The sequence below is a fragment of the Bufo bufo genome, chromosome 4, assembly GCF_905171765.1.
Source record: "Bufo bufo chromosome 4, aBufBuf1.1, whole genome shotgun sequence".
Lineage (NCBI taxonomy): Eukaryota > Metazoa > Chordata > Amphibia > Anura > Bufonidae > Bufo > Bufo bufo.
In genome coordinates this window covers 604,040,126-604,063,273 of record NC_053392.1, presented here as the reverse complement: position 1 = coordinate 604,063,273, position 23,148 = coordinate 604,040,126, and the positions used below count along the sequence as shown (strand labels likewise).

Sequence of the window (23,148 nt, the reverse complement as noted above, 5' to 3'; positions counted from 1 at the left end):
CTATCTATCTATCTATCTATTATCTATCTATCTATCTATCTATCTATCTATCTATTATCTATCTATCTATCTATCTATCTATCTATCTATCTATTATCTATTATCTATCTATCTCCTATCTATCTATTATCTATCTATCTATCTATCTATCTATTATCTATCTATCTATCTATCTATCTATCTATCTATCTATCTATCTATTATCTATCTATCTATCTATCTATCTATCTATCTATCTCATATCTATCTATCTATCTATCTATCTATCTATTATCTATCTATCTATCTATCTATCTATCTATCTATCTATCTATCTATTATCTATCTATCTCCTATCTATCTATTATCTATCTATCTATCTATCTATCTATCTATTATCTATCTATCTATCTATCTATCTATCTATCTATTATCTATCTATCTATCTATCTATCTATCTATCTCATATCTATCTATCTATCTATCTATCTATTATCTATCTATCTATCTATCTATCTATCTATCTATCTATCTATCTATTATCTATTATCTATCTATCTCATATATATCTATCTATCTATCTATCTCATATCTATCTATCTATCTATCTATCTATCTATCTATCTATCTCATATCTATTATCTATCTATCTATCTATCTATCTATCTATCTATCTATCTATCTCCTATCTATCTATCTATCTATCTATCTATTATCTATCTATCTATTATCTATCTATCTATCTATCTCATATCTATCTAATATCTTTCTCATATCTATCTATCTATCTATCTATCTATCTATCTATCTATCTATCTATCTCATATCTATCTATCTATCTCCTATCTATCTATCTATCTATCTATCTATCTATCTCATATCTATCTATCTATCTATCTATCTATCTATCTATCTATCTCATATCTATCTATCTATCTCATATCTATCTATCTATCTCATATCTATCTATCTATCTATCTATCTATCTATCTCATATCTATCTATCTATTATCTATCTATCTATCTATCTATCTATCTATTATCTATCTATCTATCTCATATCTATCTATCTATCTATTATCTATCTATCTATCTATCTATCTATTATCTATTATCTATCTATCTATCTATCTATCTATCTATCTATTATCTATTATCTATCTATCTATCTATCTATCTATCTATCTATCTATCTATCTGTGAATCTATGTGTAAGCTTTGTGTATATGTTGTATGTGTGACTGTATTTCCTGTGTACATTTGATAACAATGTGTATACACTGTACACATCTAATTTTAATGTACAGTGTATATTATTTTCTAATTGTAAAGTAATATATATATGTATACATTAGTATCACACACAGGATCTTCCTTGCTCACTGCCCAGTGGGTGCAGATCTTGCTGTGGGCATGACTGGCATCAGCTGGAGGCTCCCTGCCCCTCTGCACACTGCTCCTTGTACCAGTCTCAGCAGCACATGGACTAAGTTGCTGAGCTGCTCCTCCTTCAGATCTTCTCATCCTTCCTCCTTCCCTGGCAGCATGCTTCATGTGTCCTGTGTGGGCATCTAGCTCTCCACAAGTGTCCTGGGGATGCAGGGCAGAAACTGCAGCCTGGCACCCTGGTCCTGGAGAGTAGGCAGCTGTGTGCCCCCGTGTAAGGCGTCACTATGAGGACTGCACTGCTGGAGGACTAGCCTGGAGGAGACTGATGCCCTGTGCAGGGACCTGGAGGCTGGAGGAGACTTCACTGGGGTCCTGGATGCAAGGACTGAGCCCGACCTCCGATTCCTTTCCTCACCTTGGGCACAATGGCATTTACTTTCGCTGCCTTCTGCTACATGTTGTCCCTGGTCCTATGTGCAGCTCTCATCTTCTTTGCGATTTGGCATGTAAGTAATGGGCATGGGGGCACAGAGGGTGGCAGAGGGAAGATTCAGTTGTTATGTCTATAAGAGATCACAGAAGGCACAAGAGGCATATCCAGAAGTTAGGAGAAGGGGTACAGAGGGTGGCAGCAGGGGCATATCCAGGAGTTATGTCTATAGGGGCACAGAGGGTGGCAGGGGCATATCCAGGAGTTATGTCTATAGGGGCAAAATGGGTGGCAGGGACATACCCAGTAGTTATATATATAGGGGCACAGAAAGTGGCAGGGGCATATCCAGTACTTATTTCTATAGGAGCAGGGTATGTCTATAGGGGCACAGAGGGTGACAGGGACATATACAGGAGTTATATCTATAGGGGCACAGATGGTGACAGGGGCATATCCAGTAGTTATATATATAGGGGCACAGAAAGTGGCAGGGGCATATCCAGTACTTATTTCTATAGGAGCAGGGGCATACCCATAAGTTATGTTTATAGGGGCACAGAGGGTGACAGGGACATATACAGGAGTTATATCTATAGGGGCACAGATGGTGACACGGGCATATCCAGTAGTTATGTCTATAGGGGCATAAAGGGTGTCAGGGGCATATCCAGGGGTTATGACTATAGGGGCACAGAGGGTGACAGGGGCATAATCAGGAGTTATGGGTATGGGGGCACACAGGGTGGCAGGCACAGTGTGTATGATACATAGGATAGCAGCAAGCAACATCCAGGAGTAATAGATAGTATTATCCTCCAATGATTAATGAATAGTTGGGTATTTGTAGATGGTAGGACCTGATGGGAGTTATACTACCACCACAGCTTGTATGATGCTTTGTCCTGATTTTGGTGATACAATGTAGCGGGTTATTACTGTATGAATCATGAACAGACACAAAGTATCACATATGACAGCTGTGGAGCTCTGATTCCTGGTCCTTCTCTGTCCTTTGCACTTTGGGAGTGATGGGCACAGGGGGTGGCAGGGGCATCCTGGTGTTATGAGACGCAGGATATTTCGGTCGGGTATTACCAAATCCTTTACACGTCACTTGTATGAAGAATGCCCACAGGAAACACGCCAGTAAACCGCCCAGTGGTGCCAATCACATACAGACTTGACGAGCCATCGAAAATAAAACACCACGTTCATGAACTAAGGGGGTCCTTTATTAAGACTGGCGTTTTAGACTGACCTTTCAGCAGATATCTGTCAGGCGGAGAAAGTCGCCCACACCAGTACCGGCAACTTCACCAGCTTAAGTGCGGAGAAAAAAAATTAGGAAACTGCATTATTGGTGACCCTCATGGGGGTAGAGTATGTGTCTGGGCTTGTAGAGAATGGCCATTAGGACAATGCGATCACGTAATCGGTGCAGGTCTGACCACTGGGACCCCTACGATCTGCCCTGACAACCCCAGCCTTGCATTGCAAATCAGGCGAATGGGACGGAGAGACAACTGGGCTGCAGTACCACACACAGCAGGAGTATGGTGCTGTGCCCAGGGGAACGAGAGTGGCCTCCACCACTGAGCCTTTAACCACCTCAGCCCCCAGTGCTTAAACACCCTGAAAGACCAGGCCACTTTTTACACTTCTGACCTACACTACTTTCACCGTTTATTGCTCGGTCATGCAACTTACCACCCAAATGAATTTTACCTCCTTTTCTTCTCACTAATAGAGCTTTCATTTGGTGGTATTTCATTGCTGCTGACATTTTTACTTTTTTTGTTATTAATCGAAATTTAACGATTTTTTTGCAAAAAAATGAAATTTTTCACTTTCAGTTGTAAAATTTTGCAAAAAAAACGAGATCCATATATAAATTTTGCTCTAAATTTATTGTTCTACATGTCTTTGATAAAAAAAAATGTTTGGGTAAAAGTTATAGCGTTTACAAACTATGGTACAAAAATGTGAATTTCCGCTTTTTGCAGCAGCTCTGACTTTCTGAGCACCTGTCATGTTTCCTGAGGTTCTACAATGCCCAGACAGTACAAACACCCCACAAATGACCCCATTTCGGAAAGTAGACACCCTAAGGTATTCGCTGAATTATTTTTTGTCACAAGTTAGCGGAAAATGATGATTTTTTTCTTTTTTTTTTTTTTCTTACAAAGTCTCATATTCCACTAACTTGTGACAAAAAATAAAAAGTTCTATGAACTCACTATGCCCATCACGAAATACCTTGGGGTCTCTTCTTTCCAAAATGGGGTCACTTGTGGGGTAGTTATACTGCCCTGGCATTCTAGGGGCCCAAATGTGTGGTAAGGAGTTTGAAATCAAATTCTGTAAAAAATGACCAGTGAAATCCGAAAGGTGCTCTTTGGAATGTGGGCCCCTTTGCCCACCTAGGCTGCAAAAAAGTGTCACATCTGGTATCTCCGTACTCAGGAGAAGTTGGGGAATGTGTTTTAGGGTGTCATTTTACATATACCCATGCTGGGTGAGAGAAATATCTTGGCAAAAGACAACTTTTCCCATTTTTTTATACAAAGTTGGCATTTGACCAAGATATTTATCTCACCCAGCATGGGTATATGTAAAAAGACACCCCAAAACACATTCCTCAACTTCTCCTGAATACAGAGATACCAGATGTGTGACACTTTTTTGCAGCCTAGGTGGGCAAAGGGGCCCACATTCCAAAGAGCACCTTTCGGATTTCACTGGTCATTTTTTACAGAATTTGATTTCAAACTCCTTACCACACATTTGGGCCCCTAGAATGCCAGGGCAGTATAACTACCCCACAAGTGACCCCATTTTGGAAAGAAGACACCCCAAGGTATTCCGTGAGGGGCATGGCGAGTTCCTAGAATTTTTTATTTTTTGTCACAAGTTAGTGGAAAATGATGATTTTTTTTTTTTTTTTTTTTTCATACAAAGTCTCATATTCCACTAACTTGTGACAAAAAATAAAAACTTCCATGAACTCACTATGCACATCAGCGAATACCTTGGGGTCTCTTCTTTCCAAAATGGGGTCACTTGTGGGGTAGTTATACTGCCCTGGCATTCTAGGGGCCCAAATGTGTGGTAAGGAGTTTGAAATCAAATTCTGTAAAAACTGACCAGTGAAATCCGAAAGGTGCTCTTTGGAATATGGGCCCCTTTGCCCACCTAGGCTGCAAAAAAGTGTCACACATGTGGTATCTCCGTATTCAGGAGAAGTTGAGGAATGTGTTTTAGGGTGTCTTTTTACATATACCCATGCTGGGTGAGATAAATATCTTGGTCAAATGCCAACTTTGTATAAAAAATGGGAAAAGTTGTCTTTTGCCAAGATATTTCTCTCACCCAGCATGGGTATATGTAAAATGACACCCCAAAACACATTCCCCAACTTCTCCTGAGTACGGAGATACCAGATGTGTGACACTTTTTTGCAGCCTAGGTGGGCAAAGGGGCCCATATTCCAAAGAGCACCTTTCGGATTTCACAGGCCATTTTTTACAGAATTTGATTTCAAACTCCTTACCACACATTTGGGCCCCTAGAATGCCAGGGCAGTATAACTACCCCACAAGTGACCCAATTTTGGAAAGAAGAGACCCCAAGGTATTCGCTGATGGGCATAGTGAGTTCATGGAAGTTTTTATTTTTTTTTGTCACAAGTTAGTGGAATATGAGACTTTGTATGAAAAAAAAATAAAAAAAAAAATCATCATTTTCCACTAACTTGTGACAAAAAATAAAAAATTCTGGGAACTCGCCATGCCCCTTACGGAATACCTTGGGGTGTCTTCTTTCCAAAATGGGGTCACTTGTGGGGTAGTTATACTGCCCTGGCATTCTAGGGGCCCAAATGTGTGGTAAGGAGTTTGAAATCAAATTCTGTAAAAACTGACCAGTGAAATCCGAAAGGTGCTCTTTGGAATGTGGGCCCCTTTGCCCACCTAGGCTGCAAAAAAGTGTCACACATCTGGTATCTCCGTACTCAGGAGAAGTTGGGGAATGTGTTTTGGGGTGTCATTTTACATATACCCATGCTGGGTGAGAGAAATATCTTGGCAAAAGACAACTTTTCCCATTTTTTTATACAAAGTTGGCATTTGACCAAGATATTTATCTCACCCAGCATGGGTATATGTAAAAAGACACCCCAAAACACATTCCTCAACTTCTCCTGAATACAGAGATACCAGATGTGTGACACTTTTTTGCAGCCTAGGTGGGCAAAGGGGCCCATATTCCAAAGAGCACCTTTCGGATTTCACAGGCCATTTTTTACAGAATTTGATTTCAAACTCCTTACCACACATTTGGGCCCCTAGAATGCCAGGGCAGTATAACTACCCCACAAGTGACCCAATTTTGGAAAGAAGAGACCCCAAGGTATTCGCTGATGGGCATAGTGAGTTCATGGAAGTTTTTATTTTTTTTTGTCACAAGTTAGTGGAATATGAGACTTTGTATGAAAAAAAAAAAAAAAAAAATCATCATTTTCCACTAACTTGTGACAAAAAATAAAAAATTCTAGGAACTTGCCATGCCCCTCACGGAATACCTTGGGGTGTCTTCTTTCCAAAATGGGGTCACTTGTGGGGTAGTTATACTGCCCTGGCATTTTCCAGGGGCCCTAATGTGTGGTAAGTAGGTAAATGACCTGTGAAATCCGAAAGGTGCTCTTTGGAATGTGGGCCCCTTTGCCCACCTAGGCTGCAAAAAAGTGTCACACATGTGGTATCTCCGTATTCAGGAGAAGTTGGGGAATGTGTTTTGTGGTGTCATTTTACATATACCCATGCTGGGTGAGAGAAATATCTTGGCAAAAGACAACTTTTCCCATTTTTTTATACAAAGTTGGCATTTGACCAAGATATTTATCTCACCCAGCATGGGTATATGTAAAATGACACCCCAAAACATATTCCCCAACTTCTCCTGAATACGGAGATACCACATGTGTGACACTTTTTTGCAGCCTAGGTGGGCAAAGGTGCCCAAATTCCTTTTAGGAGGGCATTTTTAGACATTTGGATACCAGACTTCTTCTCACGCTTTGGGGCCCCTAAAATGCCAGGGCAGTATAAATACCCCACATGTGACCCCATTTTGGAAAGAAGACACCCCAAGGTATTCAATGAGGGGCATGGCGAGTTCATAGAAAAAAAAAATTTTTGGCACAAGTTAGCGGAAATTGATTTTTTTGATTTTGTTCTCACAAAGTCTCCCTTTCCGCTAACTTGGGACAAAAATTTCAATCTTTCATGGACTCAATATGCCCCTCAGCGAATACCTTGGGGTGTCTTCTTTCCAAAATGGTGTTATTTGTGGGGTGTTTGTACTGCCCTGGCATTTGAGGGTCTCCGCAATCATTACATGTATGCCCAGCATTAGGAGTTTCTGCTATTCTCCTTATATTGAGCATACAGGTAATGAGATTTTTTTTTTCCGTTCAGCCTCTGGGCTGAAAGAAAAAAATGAACGGCACAGATTTCTTCATTCGCATCGATCAATGTGGATGAAAAAATCTCTGCCAAAAAAAGAAAAAGGAGGGGAAAGGCGTCTGCCAGGACATAGGAGCTCCGCCCAACATCCATACCCACTTAGCTCGTATGCCCTGGCAAACCCGATTTCTCCATTCACATCAATCGATGTGGATGAATAAATCATTGCCTAGATTTTTTTTTTTATATATACAAAGTGTTTGCCAAAGTATATGAACACCGCCACCTCCTCAGCTCATATGCCTCGGCAAACGTATCTTTTACTGCAGAGGAGAAATCTCGTCTTGCAGCGCCGCATACACCGACTTGCGTGTAATCTGACAGCAGCGCAATGCTTCTGTCCGAATGCACATCAGTGCTGCAGCTAGTCGATCGATTGGTCCACCTGAAAGGTAAAAAAAACAAAACAAAAAAGAAAAAACCAGGCCGCAACGCAATAACTTTATTAACTTTAGAACAGAACATATTAACTTTTTTTTAACTTTTTTACTTACCGGTAATTTTTTTTTTGTTTAGTTTTTTTTACCTTTATAGAACAAACCTCTCCTTCCCCATGGGACAATGTGCAAAGCGCAAATCGCCCAAAGATGTGGCAAAGTACGTTATGCACTTTATCCCAGGTGAAAGGAGAGGTTTGCAGCAGCTGTGAGAGAAAGGGCCCTAATAGCCCTGTGTGCCTGTCCTGTGAGATGCAATCCCTATGCTAGGTGTACCTGTGTGTGGTACTTCCGGAAACACTCACCAAAGCATAGGGCAGGGTGGTCAGGACAGTCAGGACAGAAATAGCGGGTGTCACGCCTTATTCCACTCCTGCTACAGACACGACATCTTTTTCGGGGTGACGGTTGGGTTGAGGTACCAGGAACGACACTGGGGAAATGTCGCTCGTGTAGACAGCTAACTACACTGGTGGATGGGGCCACGGAATCTCCTGGATACAGGAGGTTCTCGATGATCTCTTCCTGGAATTTGAGGAAGGATCGTGTTCTCCCAGCCTTACTGTAGAGAACAAAACTATTGTACAGCGCCAATTGAATTAAATATACAGACACCTTCTTATACCAGCGTCTGGTTCTGCGGGAAACTAAATACGGAGCCAAAATCTGGTCATTGAAGTCCACCCCTCCCATGAGCAAATTATAGTCGTGGACTGAGAGGGGCTTTTCAATGACACGGGTTGCTCGCTCAATTTGGATTGTCGTGTCTGCGTGAATGGAGGAGAGCATGTAAACGTCACGCTTGTCTCTCCATTTCACCGCGAGCAGTTCTTCGTTACACAAGGCAGCCCTCTCCCCCCTTGCAAGACGGGTGGTTACAAGCCGTTGGGGGAAGCCCACGCGACTAGTTCGCGCGGTGCCACAGGCGCAAATCCATTCTAGAAACAAATGCCTAAAGAGGGCCACACTTGTGTAAAAATTGTCCACATAAAGATGGTACCCCTTGCCGAATAAGGGTGACACCAAGTCCCAGACTGTCTTCCCACTGCTCCCCAGGTAGTCAGGGCAACCGACCGGCTCCAGGGTCTGATCTTTTCCCTCATAGATCCGAAATTTGTGGGTATAGCCTGTGGCCCTTTCACAGAGCTTATACAATTTGACCCCATACCGGGCACGCTTGCTTGGGATGTATTGTTTGAAGCCAAGGCGCCCGGTAAAATGTATTAGGGACTCGTCTACGCAGATGTTTTGCTCGGGGGTATACAAATCTGCAAATTTCTGGTTGAAATGGTCTATGAGGGGCCGAATTTTGTGGAGCCGGTCAAAAGCTGGGTGGCCTCTGGGACGGGAGGTGGTGTTGTCGCTAAAATGCAGGAAACGGAGGATGGCCTCAAATCGTGCCCTGGACATAGCAGCAGAGAACATGGGCATGTGATGAATCGGGTTCGTGGACCAATATGACCGCAATTCATGCTTTTTAGTTAGACCCATGTTGAGGAGAAGGCCCAAAAAAAATTTAAGTTCGGAAACTTGGACTGGTTTCCACTGGAAAGGCTGGGCATAAAAGCTTCCCGGGTTGGCGGATATAAATTGTGTGGCATACCGGTTTGTCTCTGCCACGACTAAGTCCAAGAGCTCCGCAGTCAAGAACAGCTCAAAAAATCCCAGGGCCGAACCGATTTGAGCCGTCTCAACCCGAACTCCAGACTGGGCGGTGAAAGGGGGAACTACAGGTGCGGCTGAAGTTGGGGGCTGCCAATCAGGGTTTGCCAGCACCTCAGGGATTCTAGGGGTTCTACGGGCCTGTCTGTGCGGTGGCTGCGACGGGGTAACTATTGCACGTGCCACCGTACCAGCTTCAACTGCCCTTCTGGTTCTCGCTACTTCACCATGTTGTACGGCAGTGCTGGTACTAGGTCCAGGAAGGGCTGCACTGCTGGTGTATGCCTCACCACGTGATCCGGCAGCGACAGCCCCACTCTGCTGCTCTTGAAGCGGATCCTGCATAACCTGTGGTCTAGCGACACGGGGCCGGGTACGCCTGGTGCTGCCAGGGACCTCAACCTCCTCGTCCGAACTTTGGGTCAGACTGCCACTGCTTTCTACAGGTTCATATTCTGACCCGCTAGATTCGTCAGATGAGGGTTCCCACTCCTCATCCGACTGGGTCAGAATCCTGTAGGCCTCTTCAGAAGAATACCCCCTGTTTGACATTTGGACTACTAAATTTAGGGGTATTCCCTGAGACTACCCAAGAAAAAAAGCAAGCCTGTCTTACAAAGGGGAGGCTAGCGAAGTACCGGAGGCCGCTGCGGTTGATAAAAAATATCAAAACTGATTTTTTTATCGCCGCAGTGCGTGTAAAATGAATGTGCAGTGATCAAAAAAATATATATTTTTTGTCACTGCGGCGGGGCGGGCGTGGGTGAACGCACGTGTGGGCGACCGATCAGGCCTGATCGGGCAAACACTGCGTTTTGGGTGGAGGGCGAGCTAGGGTGACACTAATACTATTATAGATCTGACCGTGATCAGTTTTGATCACTTACAGATACTATAAAAGTACAAATGCTGATTAGCGATACGCTAATCAGCGAATAAAAGTGACTGCGGTGCGGTGGGGTGGACGCTAACTGACGCTAACTACCTAACCAAAGGGCCTAAACTATCCCTAAAACCTAACAGTCAATACTAGTGAAAAAAAAAAGTGACAGTTTACACTGATCACTTTTTTTCCTTTCACTAGTGATTGACAGGGGTGATCAAAGGGTTAATTGGGGTGCAGGGGGGTGATCTGGGGCTAAGGTGTAGTGTTTGGTGTACTCACAGTTCAGTCTGCTCCTCTGCTGGATCCAACCGACGAAAAGGACCAGCAGAGGAGCAGAGAAGCCATATAACAGATCATATTTACTAATATGATCTGTTATATGACTTGTGATTGGATTTTTTGAAAATCGCCAGCCTGCCAGCCAATGATCGTTGCTGGCAGGCTGGTGACGAACTTCTTCTTTTAATTTTGCCGGCCCGTGATGCGCATGCGCGGGCCGGCTTTGAGCGAAATCTCGCGTCTCGCGAGATGACGCGTATATGCGTGATTGTGCGCAGCGCTGCCACCTCCGGAACGCGAATCTGCGTACAGCGGTCCGGAGGTGGTTAAAGGGATTGTCTCATAGAAAATGACCTATGGTTTATATTGTGTTTTTGTTAAACTTTTTAGTGATTTTTGGTTTGGCCACTGAGCCTCACAATAGGCTGATCATTCTTGTTCACTTCTTAGCAGTCATCTCATTATCCTCACAGCCAGGATTATAATGACAGATGACACCTATATATAGAGAACACAATATCCTCTATTCTCAATAGGTGATGGACACAGATCACCTTCTACTCCTCCTCTGTGCACAGTGACCTCTGCACAGCCCACAACACTCTCCCATAGAAGTCAATGAACATATCTTTGTTGTGCATGTCGCTGTTGTAAAACAAATCTCTGAATGCTGCTACCAACAGGTCAGGCAAGATGACTGCCCCCATAATCATTTACAGCAGTGGTCCCCAACCTTTTTTGCACCAAGGACCAGTTTCATGCAAGAGAATTGGGTGAATAGGACTTCACACTCTCCCTGCTGCTCTGTGCATAGTGCACACAGCAGCAGGGAGATTACCATGGCAACCAGGGCTTCAGTAGCGTCCTGGCTGCCATGGTAACCGATCGGCCCCCCGGGATTACACTGCTGGGGCTCCGATCAGAAGCTGCCAACGATGAGGAGGAGGGGAGAGGACCCTGTGGCCACTGCCACCAATGATTTTAATACTGGTGGGGGGTGCACTACGCCACCAATGATAATTAACCTTTAATACAGATACAGGAGGTGGGTGTGGCAGAATCACATAGCCGGCACCCGACCTCTGACAGGGAGCTGCGATCAGCGGCAGTTACCCCCTCAGGTGCCGCACCCGCCTCCTGTATCTGTAAGAGGACCTTTCATGGGTCCATACTTTATTAACTAAGTAGTAGGAGATGTAGAGCGGCGCACAGGGATCTCCCTGCACTTACTATTATATCCGGGCGCCGCTCCGTTCGCCTGCTGTGGCCCCCGTTACCATCTCCCGCGCTGTATGCTAATTACTACTATGGGAACACCAGGGAGGAGACATCAGCTTCTCTCCCTGGGCGTTCCCTGGCTGTAGCGCTGTCCAATCGCAGCGCAGAGCGTCACAGCCAGGGAGAAGGAACGCCCAGGAAGAGAAGCTGATGTCTCCTCCCTGGTGTTCCCATAGTAGTAATTAGCATACAGCGCGGGAGATGGTAACGGGGGCCACAGCGGGAGAACGGAGTGGCGCCCGGATATAATAGTAAGTGCAGGGAGATCCCTGTGCGCCGCTCTACATCTCCTGCTACTTAGTTAATAAAGTCCGGACCCATGAAAGGTCCTCTGGTTAATTATCATTGGTGGCACAGTGGCCACAGTCCCCCCCCCCCCTCCTCCGCCCACTCTCTCCTCATTGGTGGCAGTGTCTGGCCGGCATCACAGTTGGAAGGAAGGAACGCTCTCCTTTTTTCCCGCTGTACAGCTGCGCACTGTGTGTGATGTGCGCGTCGGGCACGCATGTGCCTGGCGTCTCCGCTCCTCTGTATTGCCACAGCCCGGCAAACAATCTTCCTGGGCCGCGGTCCGGCAGTTGGGGACCGCTGATTCACAGGACATAAAAAAAAAACTACAATCAGAATAATAGAATAGTGTTTTAATGAGGTGAACCCCAGCTATGTGTCTGTGCCAACAGCTGGATAGCGAGGTCGCTGGTGACGGGTTCACTTTAAGTAGGTGGAGTTGCCCACTGAACTCATGAATACCCAGGACTCTTCCTGTGCCAGGAACGCCCAGCGGACTCCTAAAGCCTTCATTTAGGAAATGTTTGATTGCATTTATGGTTCTGTAAATGGTGGAGATCGATGAAATGGCTTTACGTGGCAGATAGCGCGGTCCAGGCAGATTTACCGATCCTGTAGATGGTGGAAACATAGATGGGCATGAAATTTATCACAGTGGCCCCGGCGGGAGGAGGACACATTTGGTACATGGTGAGACGCTTTCTTCTAACTCTCTCTATATACTGTATATTGGTTGGCTTAGTTTGGAACACAATTTTACACCAGAATTGTGGCACAATTTTGGCGCATAATAGTGCATATTAGACCACGCCCTTTCGACATGAAGCCACACCCCTTCCTGGTAAGCCACACCCGTCACCGACTAGATGCAGATGATCACTCTAAACCTAGATGCGCCAAATTGCTCCACGTTTTGGTGCCTTCACGTTAGTAAATGTCGGCCATTGTGCTCAGTACTAAAGAGCTCCCTCTAGTGGTGGCCGCAAGCAGCCTTTGTGTCAGTGGAGAGGGTGCAACAACTGATGGACGTTTTTAGATTCCAGCAGACCTGTAGCATCCTCTTTTCTCAGTCCTCTAGGGGTATGTATAACCAGCAATTCCTTAAACTACTTGTATTATAGGGGTTGTCCCATGAAAAATATTCCACAGCTTTCAAACCACTGGATCTGAATACTTTTGTAATTGCATGTAATTAAATATTTAGTACAGCCACTGAGCTATTCAATAAAATGTATCTGTATAGCGCCACCTGCTGTTTGGTCTTTTCCGCATTTCTCTGTCCACCTTGCTGAGGTGGTCGCACGTGCTCAGTTCCATCCTTCAGAGGACCAGTTCACACGACTGGCTGTGTTTTTTTCATGCAGGTATTTGATGCGTTTTTTTTACGCGTCTTTTTATTTGAACCAATAGGTTCACTGCAATACAAAGCTGCATTTTCAGGTTTTTGGCGCCAAAAAATGCACACAAAAAAACAAACGCATCAATTTACATGGAGCTGTTCCCATTCATTTCAATTGGAGATTCAGCGCTGATTCTGCCCCAAGATAGGGCGTGCGGCTTCTTTTTTCCACATAGAAAGTGAGTCTTTTTTTGGGGCCGATTTTAAGGCAGAAATGCTCCAAAATCAGCGCCAAAAAATGAGTGTGAACTGGCCCTTACAGGGAGAGAGATGCAGCAGAAAGGACAAGCCTCCTGAGAAAGGTCTCACCCTCTGAGCTGTGGTAGGCAGGGCCGATTCTAGGTGAAATGGGGCCCTGGGGCGAAAAACAATAAAGGCCCCCCCCCCCCACATGACACTTGCTGACTTTAACGTCCCCCCCCATCACTACAGAAATACAGCGCCCCATACCTCTTACATCTGTGACGTCTCTTTGATGTAGATGTTCTCTGTCCTCGTCTTCTCCTTTTAGACCTTCAGACCAGACCACCATTTTGTCAGCATTTTCCGTCTCTGCAGTTTGACAAAAAAAAAAAAATCTTAGTTTACTACTTTTCCATCATCCTCCCATCTTCTGGACAAATCATCCTACCACCCCCAATACTGTGCCGCTGTGCTCCCCAATATTATACTGCAGAAACAGATAAACCCCTGATAATACTAGTACCACACAGAGCCCCCCATATAAAATACCCCTTCTTTGTGGCCTCAGTAGAAGCCCCCATAGTGCCACCCAATAATGTGCCAGTATCAAGTGCCTCTCTTAAAACCCCCCATGTGCCAGTAACAAGTGCCAACCCCCCCATGTGCCAGTAACAAGTGTCAACCCCCCATGTGCCAGTATCAAGTGCCAAACCCCCCCATGTGCCAGTATCAAGTGCCAAACCCCCCCATGCAGGGGCAGATTAAGTGCATGATAGGCCCGGGGCTGTCTACCCCCCCCCCCCCTCCATTTTAGTTTAGTTTTTTTTTTGTATGAAGAGGCTGCGGTGCTTCATGAGCGCCACAGTCTCTTCTTAGGCCATATGACATCTTCAGACAAAAAAAATTACCCCAAATTGGGTCCTAAACTGAAAAATGTGGTCGCCAAATTTAAAATACATATAATTATGTTTAAACTGTTTTTATTCAGTTCATTTTTCAAAAACATTTAACATGTTCACATTTCAATCCATGAAGTACATAATATATATGCAAAAACAAATTACATACCATCAAAAATATCCCAAAATACATATAATTATAATAAAAAAGACATGGAGGAGAATACAGCACCACATACCTCTTACATCCAGTGACATCTCCTGTCATGGAGATCTTCTCTTTCCTCTTCTCCTCCGTTTGACCCAGACCACCATGGCAAATTCTTTCAGCCGCATCTCGTCTCTACAGTTTGTAACACAGACACATTAGATTTCTCAATTTTTCCATCAACCTCCTCATCCTGGTGTCCCCACAGTGTCATCCTGCTGCCACCCCCAATACTGTGCCCGTTGTGCCCCCCAATGCCCCAGGTACTATACTGCTGAAAAAATAGTGACCCTAATAGACATAATTGGGGTAATTTATCAAACTGGTGTAAAGTAGAACTGGATTTCCAAAAGAGCTGTCAAATATGAAAGGTGGAATCTGATTGGTTGCTATGGGCAACTAAGCCAGTTCTACTTTACACCAGTTTGATAAATTACCCCAAATGTTCCTATAGTGTCCACAGCAGCTATAATGTCCCCTAGAGACCCCGAGTAATAATACCACCCTCCAGGCAATAATCCCTGTATAGTGTCCCCAAAAATAATAGAATTGCACCTACAGTGCCTCCCCAATAGCAACACCCCCACATAGTAATTTCCACCACACTGCCCCCACATAGTAATCCCCCATAGTAATTTGCCCCCACACAGTAATTTGCCCCAAACTTCCCCCATATAGTAGTTTGCCCCCACACAGTAATTTTCCCTAGATAGTAACTTCCACCACTGTCCCCACATAGCAATTACCCCACACTGTCCCCATATAGCAATTACCCCACACTGTCCCCACATAGCAATTACCCCACACTGTCCCCACATAGTAATTTGCCCCCAGCCCCCCACATAGTAGTCCCTCCCATAATAATTTGTCCCCACACAGTAATTTGTCCCCACATAGTATTCCCTCCCATAATAATTTGGCCCCACAGCCCCCACATTCTCCCCCCCATGTACTCTATGTCTCTTAATATGTCCTACTGTTTGTCCCCCACCCCCCACATGTCCCCTAAAGTAGGCACATAAAATAAAAAATGAAAAAAAATGAAAAGCTAAATACTCACCTATGTCCAGGGCCAGGCGCTTGCTCGCAGAGGAAGGCGGGATGAGGCAGTGCTGCGTCCCAGCACAGGTGAGCGATGACGTCATCATGCACGCCTGCGCCGGGATTTCACCTGAAGCCTATGGTGGTAATCGGCGACGCAGTATGTGGGCGTTCGGGTCGGCGTTGGGCCCCCCAGCGGTGCTGGGCCCGGGGCTGCCGACCCGAACGTCCCTATTGTAATCCGCCACTGCCCCCATCTGCCAGTATCAAGTGCCAAACCCCCATGTGCCAGTATCAAGTGCCAACCCCCCATGTGCCAGTATCAAGTGCCAAACCCCCCATGTGCCCGTATCAAATGCCAAACCCCCCCATGTGCCAGCACAGGTGCGCGATTACGTCATCATGCACGCCTGCGCCGGGATGTCACCTGAAGCCTATGGTGGTAATCGGCAGTATGTGGGCGTTCGGGTTGGCGTTGGGCCCCCCAGCGGTGCTGGGCCCGGGGCTGCCGACCCGAACGTCCCTATTGTAATCCGCCACTGCCCCCATGTGCCAGTATCAAGTGCCAAACCCCCCATGTGCCAGTGTCAAGTGCCAACCCCCCATGTGCCAGTGTCAAGTGCCAACCCCCCATGTGCCAGTGTCAAGTGCCAAACCCCCCATGTGCCAGTATCAAGTGCCAAACCCCCCATGTGCCAGTATCAAGTGCCAAACCCCCCCATGTGCCAGTATCAAGTGCCAACCCCCCCTCCCCATGTGCCAGTATCAAGTGCCAAGCCCCCGATGTGCCAGTATCAAGTGCCGAACCCCCCATGTGCCAGTATCAAGTGCCAACCCCCCATGTGCCAGTATCAAGTGCCAAACCCCCCATGTGCCAGTATCAAGTGCCAAACCCCCCCATGTGCCAGTATCAAATGCCAAACCCCCCCATGTGCCAGTATCAAATGCCAAACCCCCCCATGTGCCAGTATCAAATGCCAAACCCCCCCATGTGCCAGTATCAAATGCCAAACCCCCCCATGTGCCAGTATCAAGTGCCAAACCCCTCCATGTGCCAGTATCAAGTGCCAACCCCCCCCATGTGCCAGTATCAAGTGCCAAACCCCTCCATGTGCCAGTATCAAGTGCTAAACCCCCCCATGTGCTAGTATCAAGTGCCAAACCCCCCCATGTGCCAGTATCAAGTGCCTCCCACTCCCCCCATGTGGCAGTAACAGATAGTCTGGTATTAAAAAAAACAAAAACAAACTTATACTTACATCCATGTCAGTGATGCGATGCTGGCCTCTTCCGGTCTGTGTCCCGCGCTGTACGGCTCAGGTGGCGCGATGATGTCATCGCCCCGCCTGCACCGGCCTCTGATAGGCTGCTGGTCTTGTGTCGGCAGCCTATCAGAGGAACAGGGAAGGGAGATGCCTCCCCTGCCCCACAGCACTTCCATCTGTATCGCTGTCCTGAGGATGTGATAGGGAGAGGGCTGCAGCAAAAAGGGCATACCCCCTTAGCTCTGGTAGGGAGAGACCTACAACAGGGAGGATACACCCCCTGAGTTCTGGTAGGGAGAGGGCTGCAGCACAAAGGGCATACCCCCTGAGCTCTGGTAAGGAGAGATCTGTAGCAAAAAGGACACTCCACTTGAGTTGTGATAGAGAGAGAGAGCTGCAGCAGAAAGGACACTCCACTTGAGTTGTGATAGAGAGAGAGAGCTGCAGCAGAAAGGACACTACACTTGAGTTGCGATAGAGAGAGCTGCAGCAGAAAGGACACACCCATAAGCTTTTAGCTTTAAATAAATCTAGCAGAGCAATGAATGGGGCCATGTGAGGTACAGGGCAGGTTCTAGCTTTGTTAGTAGGAGATTGTCGTGTACTGTATGATGGCTGATTTTCCACATTCATCGTTGGAGAACCCCTTTAATGGAATTGTCCTGACACTGTTGGGAGTCACATAACTACTTCCTGTGAGGGGGGGTCCTGTAAGGCACGCTGGCGTCCTGTCCTGTATGTGAGTGACGCTGCTTTCCTGAGGCTGTTTCCGGCTAATTGCGGTGTGAAGCTGTGCGTTATCTGGGCCAAAGAGATTAATCTGCCTCCCAGTGAGAACATTCACGGCGGCGCCTGCGCAGTGTAGAACTAGTGTGTCAGATCAGGAGGTCGGAACCAGGCGCCTTCCTGCCCTCCCCCCACATTACGGCCATGACCTGGACAGCAGCATCATGAGCAGACTGCTGTTAGGCTGGGTCATTGCCGTTGTTGCCCATAGCAGCCAATCGCAGTGCAGCTTTCATTACATACATTACCATGGAAACATGAAAGCTGTGCCGTGATTGGTTGCTAAGGGCAACAAAGGCAGTCTTACTATTGGACAGTTTTGAAAGATGAGGCCGAATGAAACACTGTCTTTGTCGCCCATAGCAACCAATCACAGAGCAGCTTTCATGTTGTATTCTGTTCTGAAAAAATGAAATCTGCGCTGTGATTGGTCGCTATGGGCAACAGTGCTCTTTAAGACATAAACCCCCACCATCTTGTTTCAATATTTCACTATTTTCAGGATCTCTGCGTGCTGTCAGTAAATTAGGACAAACTTGTTCCCATCCTGAACCCAAATGACAGAGGTGCAGAGCTTGTCGATGTCATTTAAGAAGTGCCTGTGTGAGCTGAATATAATCCACAGGGGTCTTCAGCCAAGCATGTTCACGTTTATGAACAGCAAGCAGAGATCTTGTAAATATTGAGAAATTGATACACAAAGTATATTAGAGAGTCCCAAATTTTTTTACTGTACAGCGATAAAACGTTGTTTATATAAAACTGGAAACCCTCTTTAAGGCTTCATTCACACGTCCGCAAATGGGTCCGCATTCGTTCCGCAATTTTGCGGAACGGGTGCGGACCCATTCATTTTCTATGGGGACGGAATTGATGCGGACAGCTCACAGTGTGCTGTCAGCATCCGCATTTGCAGAGCGCGGCCCCGATCTTCAGGTCCGCAGCTCCGCAGTTCCAAAAAAGATAGAACATGTCCTATTCTTGTCCGCAGCTTGCGGACAAGAATAGGCATTTCTATAGGGGTGCCGGGCGGGTGTGTTGCGGATCCGCAATTTGCGGGTCCGCAACACACTACGGACGTGTGAATGGAGCTTAAGGCCGAGTTCACACGAACGTGTGTGATCCGTGGCCGTATTGCGGCCCGCAAATCGCGGGCCGCAATACACGGCCACAGTTCCTTGTGCACCCATTCACTTCAATGGGTCCGCAAATCCGTAATTGCGGAACAGCCGCACGGAACGGGACCCCTCGGAAGCACTACGGAGTGCTTCCGTGGGGTTGCGTCCCGTACTTCTGTTCCGCAAAAAGATAGAACATGTCCTATCTTTTTGCAGAACGGGGGCGGATCGCGGACCCATTAAAGTGAATGGGTCCGCGATCCGATGCGGCTGACCTACGGCCGGCGAACGTGCATTGCGGGCCGCAGCACGGGCACGGGTCACACACGTTCGTGTGAACTCGGCCTAAGGGACCATTCACACGTCCGTATGTGTTTTGCGGATCCGCAAAACACGGACACCGGCAATGTGCGTTCTGCATTTTGCGGACCGCACATCGCCGGCACTCTCATAGCAAATGCCTTTTCTGGTCCACAATTGCGGACAAGAATAGGACATGTTCTATTTTTTTGCGGAACGGAAGTGCGGATCCGCAAATGCGGATGCGGACAGCACATTCCGGCCCCATTGAAAATGAATAGGTCCGCACCTGTTCCGCAAAATTGCGGAACGGATGCGGACCCATTTTGCGGACGTGTGAATGGACCCTTAGGCCATAGATACAGTGGGATGGACGTCTGTAGAGTGATGGGGTCATGCAGCTTGTTGTTAATGGGACATGTGATGTCACCAGCGCTTCTCCTGCCGTTAAGGCCTCACGCACACAACCGTATCCGTTACAGTCCACATATGCGTCCCGCAAGTCCTCATGTTAAAAATGCCCATTCTTGTCCACCAAACGGACAAGAATCGGAAATGTTCTGTCTTCTTTGCGGCAGAAAGGACATACAGATGCGGATTGCAACGAATGAGTCCGTCTCCATGCATGGGGCCCTATATAATTAAAGGGGTTGTCCCACGAAAAATATTCTACAGTTTTCAAGCCAGCCCCTGGATCTGAATACTTTTGCAATTGCATGTAATTTTAAAAAAAATTCAGTATAGCCGCTGAGTTATTCACTGAAATATACCTGTATAGCGCCACCTGCTGTTTGCCCTTTTTCTAATTCCTCTGTCCTGCATACTGAGGTGGTCGCACATGCTCAGTTCAATCCTCCAGCTTTCATTTTTGGTCAATGTATGGATAAGATCAGGGTAAACCTGGGCCCGCTGGGTTTAGGGGGCGTGTCACTTTGAAGTGCTGGAGAAGCCAAGGGTCTGGTAGTCGAGGGGCCCACTGTAGCTCTGACGCCAAGGGCCCCCATACAGCAGATCGGAAGATAGGAGCGATAAAGGTGAAACGAACCTTCTTAAAGGATTATTTTAAAGGATGTTAATGCAAATCGGAGAACCATTTTAAGGCCGACACATGTCGTACCAAGGGTATAAAGCCATGTAAATTTCATTGCAGTATTTACGCCAGTTCACACTAAGTGTCGCCGTTCCCCGCGGTCTAGGACTGCGTTCAGTCCCCGCCGTCGTCCAGCTGTTACTTCCTCGCTTTTATTCACGGCTCTGGACGCCGGTGATGAATTATTGAAGGGAGGTTTTCTGCGGGGACCGAGGTTCTCAGAAGTATTTTTGCAGCTTGATAATTTAGCTTGTTCGTATCCCGCTGTCACATGTCGTAAATTAGCCGCGCGACGTCCCACCGGACACTTTTGCCGCCTGACACTGAAAATAAACTTTTGTGCCTAACCCGCTAAACCCGAAATAACTTTATTGGTAAGGACCGCATATTACGAATGGCTCAAAAAGATTGTGGGCAGAAGCCCCACCCCTTTATATAGGCCACACCCCCATCATACTGTGTGCATACACCTGGGTCATTCTCCTTGCATGTCTGATCCCGCCTTCTCTTAAAGGGGTTGTCTTATCAAAGACAGCCCCATTCAAGCATGCCCACTCCCGGGGGCACCCATGACACACATTGCTGGAGGAAGCAAGGCTTAAGCGTCCACAAATATAGTCTTATATGGTGGTCATTCAAATAAATGGGTGTCCATGTAGTATAAGGATGGCTTGGGTCCACGATAATGGGAGCCGCTCTCCGTTATTGCAGATACAGGGGTTCCACGAGTTAGGGGCCCCTCCACAATATATTCAAGAATTACATATATTAAAGTGTCCGTATACGTGAGTTTTTAACCTGGAGTGGACCCTTTTTTAAAAATCGCTTTTATTAGTTTTATTTAAAAAAGCATAAATATAGACACCCTATGATAACCGGATATCCAAAACAAATAATAGGACAAGATGTTGCCCAGCTACCACCGTGAATTGGTGAAACAAAAAAGATAAATAGACAGATGTGCAAATAATTCCCGTGGCATTAGTGACCTTTTAGGCTTGGGGTTGGGTAGAGAGTAGGGCACATTGATGTGGGTATTCGGGATGATTCTTTCCCTGTACCCGCCCTACAATAATCCTCTGCCCAGGGATGAACCCTGATGGTGGGATCACCCTGTCCCCGTGCCTACCCTGTCTAACCCTGTACAGCCCTGCACAGTGGGAATTTATTACAAATGATGTCCGATAATTATATATATTTTTTACCCCGACGCGTTTCCCCACTTCTGGTTCGTCAGGGGGTCGGTTATAGGATAAGAATTATAATGGTTAACATCATGCAGGATGAAGTACAATAGATAGTTAGATATAATTATAGTTACTGTGTCCTGATCGATGCCATGATAAGGCAGTCCGTTATGGGGACGAGGAAAAATCACGTAGGAAAAAATATTATACAAGAGGCTGCTGTCAATATTATGGCTGCATAAAAATATTCATTAGGACTTCCACTTAGTGGTGACTTACATATAGATGTCCCCCTGTTGTTCTGACTGCCGCCTGCCGTGTCTGATGGGGCAGTGAGGCATCCTTGTGCTGGTGCTGTATATAGGGGACTGATTAGAAGGCGCCTTTTTCTGACAGGAGCCGCGTGTCCGGTGAGTGAAACACACGCTCCACTACTTCCGGTATCTTGGAACGCACGCTCCACTACTTCCGGTATCTTGGAACGCACGCTCCACTACTTCCGGTGTCTTGGAACACAGGCACGCGGCTCCTGTCAGAAAAAGGCGCCTTCTAATCAGTCCCCTATATACAGCACCAGCACAAGGATGCCTCACTGCCCCATCAGACACGGCAGGCGGCAGTCAGAACAACAGGGGGACATCTATATGTAAGTCACCACTAAGTGGAAGTCCTAATGAATATTTTTATGCAGCCATAATATTGACAGCAGCCTCTTGTATAATATTTTCCCAAACCCTCCTAACTACTTTCTCAGATTCATGAGGTATGAGGAAACTCTACAAAAAGCAATTAAACGTCAAACGTTCATTAAGGCCAACAGGTGCTTGTGAGCGGCATCTGTAGATCCATTCTGCTTCTCTGCGCAGAACCTTGTTATCCCAGTCCCCCTTTCTCTGGGACATGGGCACAAGTTCTAATGCAGAGAAGCTGAGTGAGCGAGGATCTCCTGAGTGGCATTCATGTACATGACTTGCCACCGGTGTGATTCTGTTGTTTCTAATATCACCTATATGCTCGCCCACTCTTTTCCTTAATTCCCTCAGGGTCTTTCCAATATAGGGGCAACGACAAATATAAATTACCCCTTTGCTTTTACAATTAATAAAATCCCGGATTGTAAATACCTTTTGGGTGGCCGAACACGTGATCGATTTACCTGTAGTGATAAAGGGACAGATTTTACATGTCCCACATTTGAACATGCCGATGGGACGGCCATCAAGCCACGTTCCCGGTGGAGAAGGGGGCATATAGTGGCTGTGGACCAGTCTGTCTCTAAGACTCTGACCCCTGCGGTAGGTTATGCTTGGGTGGGATGAGATATTCTTAGCGACACTTGTGTCCATTTGTAAAATTGGCCAGTATTTATTGAGAATAGTCCTTATCTCAGTGTTGGCCATGTCAAAAGTGGAAATAAGACGCGTTTCGCCCCCGCCCACATCCCCACATATTTTGGGAATGAGTAAGGTCTCTCTGTCTGTTGCTAGGGCTTGCTGAAACGCATCTCTTAAAGTATTCT

The 23,148-nt window shown here is 46.3% G+C and overlaps 1 protein-coding gene across 2 annotated transcripts in view; it reads left to right on the top strand.

Moving 5' to 3' along the window:
• The first annotated feature begins 1,793 nt into the window (after positions 1–1,793).
• CNIH3 (cornichon family AMPA receptor auxiliary protein 3) overlaps positions 1,794–23,148 on the top strand; it is a 74,354-nt gene continuing 52,999 nt past the window's right edge. For both annotated transcript variants that reach the window (XM_040430566.1, XM_040430565.1), the window contains exon 1: positions 1,794–1,874. In XM_040430566.1, coding sequence (XP_040286500.1) covers positions 1,794–1,874 — 81 coding nt within the window. The remainder of the gene's footprint in view (positions 1,875–23,148) is intronic.